This window comes from Microtus ochrogaster, unplaced genomic scaffold (genome assembly GCF_000317375.1).
Source record: "Microtus ochrogaster isolate Prairie Vole_2 unplaced genomic scaffold, MicOch1.0 UNK108, whole genome shotgun sequence".
Taxonomy (NCBI): domain Eukaryota; kingdom Metazoa; phylum Chordata; class Mammalia; order Rodentia; family Cricetidae; genus Microtus; species Microtus ochrogaster.
Genome location: NW_004949206.1, coordinates 788,167 through 796,181, shown reverse-complemented (window position 1 = coordinate 796,181; position 8,015 = coordinate 788,167). Strand labels below are relative to the sequence as shown.

The following is an 8,015-nucleotide window of genomic DNA, read 5'->3' as shown; positions in this document are numbered from 1 at the left end:
AAGAACTTTGGGTGACTGTCCAGGCAGTGAGAGTCTCTGTCAATTTTAGAGTTTTGAAAGTTGCTTACAATGCACTTCCTGTTAATTTTGGTAATATTATATCCTTCTGGAGTCTTTGATGGGGTTGCAGAATAGATAGAAAATAGATATAAAAATTGCAATTGTGATTCTTTCTTGATACCTGTTTTGTTATATGTAATTTTACTATGTTAAAATAAAAGCCTTCCTTTCTATTTAAACAGAAAAGGGGAGGTAATCTGGGAGTCTCCTCTGTATGATGTGATTCCCATTAATGAACAAAGAAACTGCCTTGGCCTGTTGATAGGTCAGAACTTAGGTAGGTGGGGAAAACAGAATAAAATGCTGGAAGGAAGAAGACAGAGTCAGAGGGACACCATGGATTCGCTACCAGCATAGACAGAGGCACTGACAATTTGCTGGTAAGCCACTGTCACATGGCAATACACAAATTAATGGAGATGGGATAATTAATATGTAAGAGTTGGTCAATAAAAAGCTAGAGCTAATGGGCAAAGCAATGATTTAATTAACACAGTTTCTGTGTGGTTATTTCAATTCACGGTACTTGATACAAAAAAGCATCTCCTTTTACATCCCATTGGCAGTGCAGGCTCTAAAGAGCAAACTAAATACATGATTAGAGAGATGGTATAAGAACATCAATTCCTAGTTTACTTTTGCTTAATAAATAATAAATAATAATAAAAATACTTCTTTGCAGCCACTGCTAGATTGTAAAATGAGCAAAAAATGAATAAAAAAATCAAAGATAAAACAGAAAATACCAATCAACAAAGGTTATTGATCTGTGAGGACAGAGGATTATGGAGGAATAAAATGTTTTCGATATCAAATATACAGCTTGTCTTCTCATTATTCATGATTGTTTGGGAAGAGGAAGAGTGATAGATCTTGTGTAGTAAATGAAATGAATCACACAGGTCTGGTGTTCTCTCTAGATTTTGTAAAATATTTAAAAATCAACACTTACCATATAAATGACCTGTGATTCTATGATGAACTGGATAGTTTTAGAATATTAGAATTTAGAAATTTTATGATGTGGTTTGATTATTGGTTCTCAAGACAATAAAAGCACAAGATTTTGTTAAAGTTTCTGATTTCATGCTGATTTCCATGGCATGAACTTTCTAATACTATGATCAGTATGTAGCTATTAATTCTCAACTTATGAGTTCTTTGAAAGAATAATACAATTCACACTGTGGATCACCTAATAAATACCCTGAGAACATTTCTAAAGGCATTAGCATAAACAGATTGATAAGAATGTCATGGGACCAAATTTTCCCAAAATGGCATCCACCCAGAGGCTTTAATTTCTACAAAGATGAGTACTGTCATGAAACTACCTGAATTTGTCTCATATACATTCATCACATAGACTTCAGACTTCAGATGCAGTGTCTCTGATCTCAGTCAATGTGTAAGGAAACACCTTCAAAAAGAAGGAACCAGAAATGCACAAGAGTCTATCTTTGTCCACAGAAATAACCGCCCTTGGGAATACATGAACACCTATTCTATAAACTTATATGAAAGGTATTTCACAATTACACTGCCAAGGTATACAGCTAGGAAAAAAACTATTTTCCTCTTTTTGTGCCCAATATTCCCCTTTATTTTGGCCAGTTTCATTCATTCCAAGTGTTTTTGGAGAAGAAAGTAGAATGAAGACTAGGATGGAGTCTTGGTGGCAGTTTGCCCCTTCTCACTTGCAGTAGTGTACTGGCCTGTGGAAAAAGAGCATTTCAACAATATTTTGAATATACAATAACTCCCTTTGTATGTTGCATGAAGTATCACCATGAATATTTCATGAGGGCTAGATGATGAAATCCAGAACAATGGTATGAAATTTCTGCCCTGGTTTCACAACCTGCTTATGGGTATAAGCAACCCCAAATTCTTTAAGATAATCAATGCTATTTTTCTACTTTTAATTTGTTCAAAAAGGGTTCTGTTTTAATCACAATTATCCTCCGAATTACAAGACTGAATGCTGACTGAAGAAAGGACTCTCTACAGTGTTCCATCATATATAGGTATCCACTTCACAGTTTCTATAGCACTGTTGCAGGAGATGACTTAGTAAGTAAAACCCCATTCTATTTTAATTAGTATCATCCTAAGTGGGCCCAAGTAAATACCATAGATTACAATCAGCTGACAGACATTCATCAATGTGTAGGTCCTAAAGCATGTGCTAGAGCAACTACTACTTGTGACACACCTAGCTGTGGAGAGTTTTCACATAGATATACAGTTACTCTCTTGAATGATCTTCATGTGGTCCCATTATCCCGAAACCGCATCAAGTATGGAAGTAAGACACTGGTCCATTGTGAACATCAGATGTGTTCCTATTTCTCCATATGTCATTTACCTACATGTATAATCACTGTCCTTTAATTTCAAAGTCCACTTCTTCACTCTAGTTTTGCTCAAAAAGTAATTATGGACTGTGAATTATATGTTTGCACTCTGAAAAGTGTGATTGTCACTTCCCTTGTCACTTACTTGATTGACAGCCCTGGTGTGTGATAGTTAGCAAGACATTAGAGAGGGAATAGAGCAGTTACATATTAGCATATCTTTGCCATTATTTTAAAAAGAAATGTATTGTTTCTTTGTATTTAATTGTTTATTTTCTGACATGTATTCCCCATGTACCTCTTACATTTGCTTTCAGTAATTTTGCTAATTATAACTTTATTTTGCCAATGTGGGTACTACACACATTTTGATGTTGTGGATTGTTAATAGTTGTTATCAAACTTAGAAATTTACTCCACTGGAACACTCTAACTGCTCAAGGTATTCATGTATCTTAATGTTTGGGGGAAATGAATTGGTGTTTGGGTTCACACAATCTATTATCAAATTCCTGTTGTGTGTTACTAAAATTTTCAATGAAACTTTTTCTGTATGGTAATAAAAATATTCAAAAATTATTTTTATTTGAAAATACATAAAGGCATAATAGTAGTACAATATCTAAGTTAGAAATAGACTTATTTTACTATGAATGTATCATTTAGAATGAAGTATGATTGATGTTCATTGGTCAGATTTTATGAAATGACTAGGAAGTGACAGAAGTTACTGCTCTTTCCAAAAAATAAAACAAATTGGTATTATTCACTACCAACTTGTTTATTACCCACTTTTATTACAGAAAGCCTCATAAACATTTTCCTCACATTTTATAGTTTATTGTCTTCTATTTTACAAAGAGGTTAAACTGGCATATACAAATTAATGTAGGATACTATTGATGTGATAATAAAACTGAAAAGGTAGTCAAGGCAGTTTTGTAGTATAAAAAATATATTGGTCAGATATCTCCAGTTCGAATATATGACATTCTGTGTAAACATAAAATAGGTGAAGAGTATTTAACAGGTATTAATTACATTGCCATAATCTCTGCAATAAGAACCTGGAGCTGGTGTATCTTTGTGTTTATGAGATCAGTCTAATTTGTAGCAAATTTGTGTTCAAAACCTTGGAATCCATTCTCTATTTATTACCCATATTAACATTAATACTGTCCAAATACATGGGGGAACACATACATACAGCTTTACAAAATACATCGCTGGCATTTGAATTTATTAAATATAAATATTAAGAAAAGATTTTACACCTGCATTAGATAAATCGGAAAAAAAAGAATAACAATGATCAAGGGCATATGTTAACTATAATGCCCACTGATTATAAAGAATTGAAAGCATAAGAGCCAAACATTGCCCATACTGTTGTACACTCAACAGGCATTATTTGACAGTTTTATCAAATTCAGTTAATTTCATAAGAAAATATGATAAACTCAGGCTCACATGTCTCTTGAATTTTTCACATTGATCGATGATTTCAAGATGAATACATGAATAGTTCTATTGTTTGATTAAAGCCTCTGTGTTTGTCTTTATATTTAGAGTAAGCACTCAGAAACCAGAAATTGAAAATACACCTTCCTAAATATAGACGGAGGGGGGAGGACCTAGGACTCACCACAGGGCAGGGAACCCTGACTGCCCATTGGACTGGAGAGGGAGGGAGAGAGGAGTGGGGGGAGGGGGAGAAGAATGGAAGGAGGGGGGAAGAGTGGGAGGAGGGGGAGGGAAATGGGAGGCTGGGAGGAGGTGGAAACTTGTTTTTTTTCCTTTTCTCAATAAAAAAAAAGAAAATACATACTTTGAAAGGTGCTGATGTCTTACTTTAGTTATGGAATATTCATTCTGATGAATTTATAAAGCTTATCACAAGCTTCCATCTACTTACATTATTCCAATCCCACAGCATAGGCCATTTGTATCAGTATTGGAAGTGGTTGGGAATACTGTACAGCTAAGAATAGTATATCTATTGACTACTCAGCATCATATGTAGATCTCTGTTCATAGTAATCACCATAACCTTTTACAGAACAGCAAAACACATCCAGTTTTCATTGGCTTTAGCTTTTTCCATGGATGAAGTCAACAGGAATCTTGGTCCTTTACCAAATTCATCATTCATAATTCAATGCCTAGGTGGTGGTTGTACAAGTGGAACAAAGTTCTACAGTCACTTGCAATTTTCTGAAGAATTACATGATATTCCCAATTATATCTGCTACCACCAGACTATGTGTATAGTGGTGCTTACAGGACCAAACTTGGCAACGTCTGTAGTGCTTGGGACCATCCTCAACCTCTTGATGCCTCAACAGGTGAGATTTTTTGTTTTGACTTTACAAGAAATTCTGACTCTGCTGTTATAAGTCCTAGATGCTAAGAAGATTGTGAGGAGGATACTACCTTCAAATCTGTGTTAAACAGTATAGTTCAAAGTTATTATTCAGTCTTGATGGGGCTTCATTTCCTTTTTTGAAGCTAAGATGAGGGAAGAAGTGACAGATACTTTAAGGAACTCCTGGCTGAAAGTGTGTTTACAAGTTCTTATGAGTGTGTGCTACCTCATGCTGCTCCCTGTGTTGTAGCTCCTTCAGATTACCTATGGACCATTCCATCCCATCCTGAGCAATCGTGAACAATTTCCCTCTCTGTATCAGATGGCTGCCAAGGACACATCTTTAGCCCTGGCCATGATCTCTTTGATATTTTACTTCAACTGGAACTGGATTGGCCTGGCTATCTCAGACAATGATCAGGGTACTCAATTTCTCACACGCTTGAGAGGAGAGATGGAAAAACTTACAGTCTGCTTTGCCTTTGTGAGTATGATTCCAGTCAAGATGGATTTATTCTTGTCAAGAGCTGAGTGTATTATAACCAAATAGTGACATCATCCACAAATGTAGTTATCATTTATGGTGACCCAGAAAGTGCTCTAGCTGTGGGCTTTAGAAGGTGGGAATCTCTAGGTTTACAGATAATATGGGTCACCTCTTGGGATGGCACTACAAGAAAGAATGACTTTCCATTTAATATATTCAATGGAAAAATTACTTTTGCATACCACCATGCTGAGATATCTAGTTTTAAAACTTTTGTCCAGACATTGAACCCTCTCAAATACACAGATGAATTCCTGGCCAGGCTGGAATGGATGAACTTGAAATGCAATGTCTCAGCTTCTATGTGTAGGACCCTGCAGAATTGCTTATCCAATGCCTCATTGCAATGGTTAAAGGTACAGACTTTTGACATGGCCTTTAGTGATGAGAGTTATGACATATATAATGTAGTGTATGCTGTGGCCCATGCCCTCCATGAAAGGCTTCTTCAGCATGTATACAATCAACCAATGGATAATGGCAAAGGACATTTTGCTTACTGCTTGAAGGTAGTGTTTCTTCTTTTGGATTAAATTTGATGTCATCAATTTCAAAGTCTTTAAGTGTCTGTGAAACATCCCAATTTACTGGATTAGGAAATATTTCATAAAACAGAAAGAATTCTGGAAATTTTTTTCTGTAGTGATGTAAATATGGATGCTGGTATAAATCTTAATGCAAAAGCCATGGTGTGAAAGGCACAATTTGTAAAGGAAGTACACTGATTTTGTTGCAGAGTAACTGACTATCTCACAGCTTTCCTAAAACTGTAAGCCTAAGTCCTTCCTCCTCAGTCCTCTTCTTTATGAAAAGATGAATCCATGTAAATTTATTGTCTAATATGTGATAATTAGTTTATGAGATGGTTTTTCACATTTGTTCGAAACTGAATCTGCTCACACAATTGGGACCTCATTCACATTCTGAGTGAAAGTAATTACACAGTAAACTGTGTCATTCTTCAGTTAAGGACATACATTTGTATCCATATGTGTGAATATATGGTTCTTCTTGTGTGTGGTTCTATTTTTCTGTGTTTTTAGGTTTCTCTGTTTGTTTCTGTGTTACTGTGTGTATATATATATACATATACATATACATATGATTCTGTATATCTGCATATCTATCTGTATGTGGAACTCAACATAAATTTGTCTGTGTCAATGTCTTTCTGTATGGGAGTTTGTTTCTGTGAATAACTTTTTGTGTATTTTTTTCAGTGCATGTGTTCATATCTGTTGATCTCACTGTTGTATAATTCATGAACATATGTATATCATTCTTTCTGTGTGTCTGTCTGTCTGCCTCTCTCAAACAGTATATGAGCATAAATCCATCAATATCAATATCTCTGTGTGTAGGTGTTTTATTTCTGAGTGTTTCCCTGTGTGTATTTGTAATTTAATGTGTGCATGCTTTTTTGGCCCTATTTATGTGTTTCTCAGCTTTCTGTTTTTTTTTGTGTGTCTGTTTTGGTGCATATGTTACACTTTAGCTTTGTTTTAATGTGTGAGTGTTGGAATTTGTGTTTATGTCTGTATAAGATGTATATAGACGCATTATGTATGTCTATATGGAAATGCATCTCTCTCTGTCTTTCTCTCTCACGCTCTTTGCGCGCGCGCGTGTGCGTGTGCGTGTGCGTGTGCGTGTGTGTGTGTGTGTGTGTGTGTGTGTGTGTGTGTGTGGTGTCTCTTTCAGCTGCACTCCTTTCTAAGGAAAATACGCTTCACTAATCCAGTTGGAGACAGAGTGATTATGAACCAGAAAGAAAAACTTCAAGAAGAATATGGCATTTTTCAGATTTGGAATTTACCATATGACCTTGGACTTAAGGTGAAAATAGGAGAGTTTAGCTCATATTTTCCATATGGGCAACAGCTGCATATATATGAAGACATGATAGAACATGCAATAGGAAGTAGACAGGTGGGTCTGACTTAACTGCATTCCTTTGCATTACACAGTAGTAACAAGAACAATGGGATTGATTTATGCTGTCTTGTAACCGACTACAAATAAATAGTCCCATTACAAAGAAATTCCTGGCTTCCTATATTATGTTTCTTTTCTTTTTTCTTTTTTGCTTTATTTATTTTTTATTAAAAATTTCTGCCGCCTCCCCGCCTCCCATTCCCCCCTTCCCAAAATCCTCTCCCCCTCCCTCTCCAGTCCAAAGAGCAGTCAGTGTTCCCTGCCCTGTGGGAAGTCCAAGGTCCACCCGCCTCCATCCAGGTCTAGTAAGGTGAGGATCCAAACAAACTAGGCTCCCACAAAGCCAGAAGATAGAGTAGGATAAAAATCCAGTGTCATTCTCAGTCAGCCCTCATTGACCGGCACGTTCAGAAAGTCGGGTTTGATCCCATGTTTTTCAGTACGAGTCCAGCTGGCCTTGGTGAGCTCCCATGAGATCAGCCCCACCGTCTGAGTGGGTGGGTGTACCCCACACGGTAATGATTTCCTTGCTCATGTTTTCTCTCCTTCTGCTCCTCATTTGGACCTTCCTCAGTCCGGTGCTCCAATGTGGGTCTCTGTCTCTATCTCCATCCATCGCCACATGAAGGTTCTATGGTGATATGCAAGATATTCATCACTGAAATGAACAGAGAATTCTCAGCAGAGGAAGTTCAAATGGCCAAAAGACACTTAAGGTCATGCTCAACCTCCTTAGCGATCAGGGAAATGC

General features: G+C 36.5%; 1 protein-coding gene across 1 annotated transcript in view; it reads left to right on the top strand.

Annotated features, from left to right (window-relative positions):
* Positions 1–4,737: 4,737 nt before the first annotated feature.
* LOC101979091 (vomeronasal type-2 receptor 116-like) overlaps positions 4,738–8,015 on the top strand; it is a 17,011-nt gene continuing 13,733 nt past the window's right edge. The window contains 4 exon segments of the mRNA XM_026778141.1: positions 4,738–4,762; positions 5,033–5,309; positions 5,312–5,838; positions 7,031–7,258. Coding sequence (XP_026633942.1) covers positions 4,751–4,762; positions 5,033–5,309; positions 5,312–5,838; positions 7,031–7,258 — 1,044 coding nt within the window. The 5' untranslated portion in view covers positions 4,738–4,750.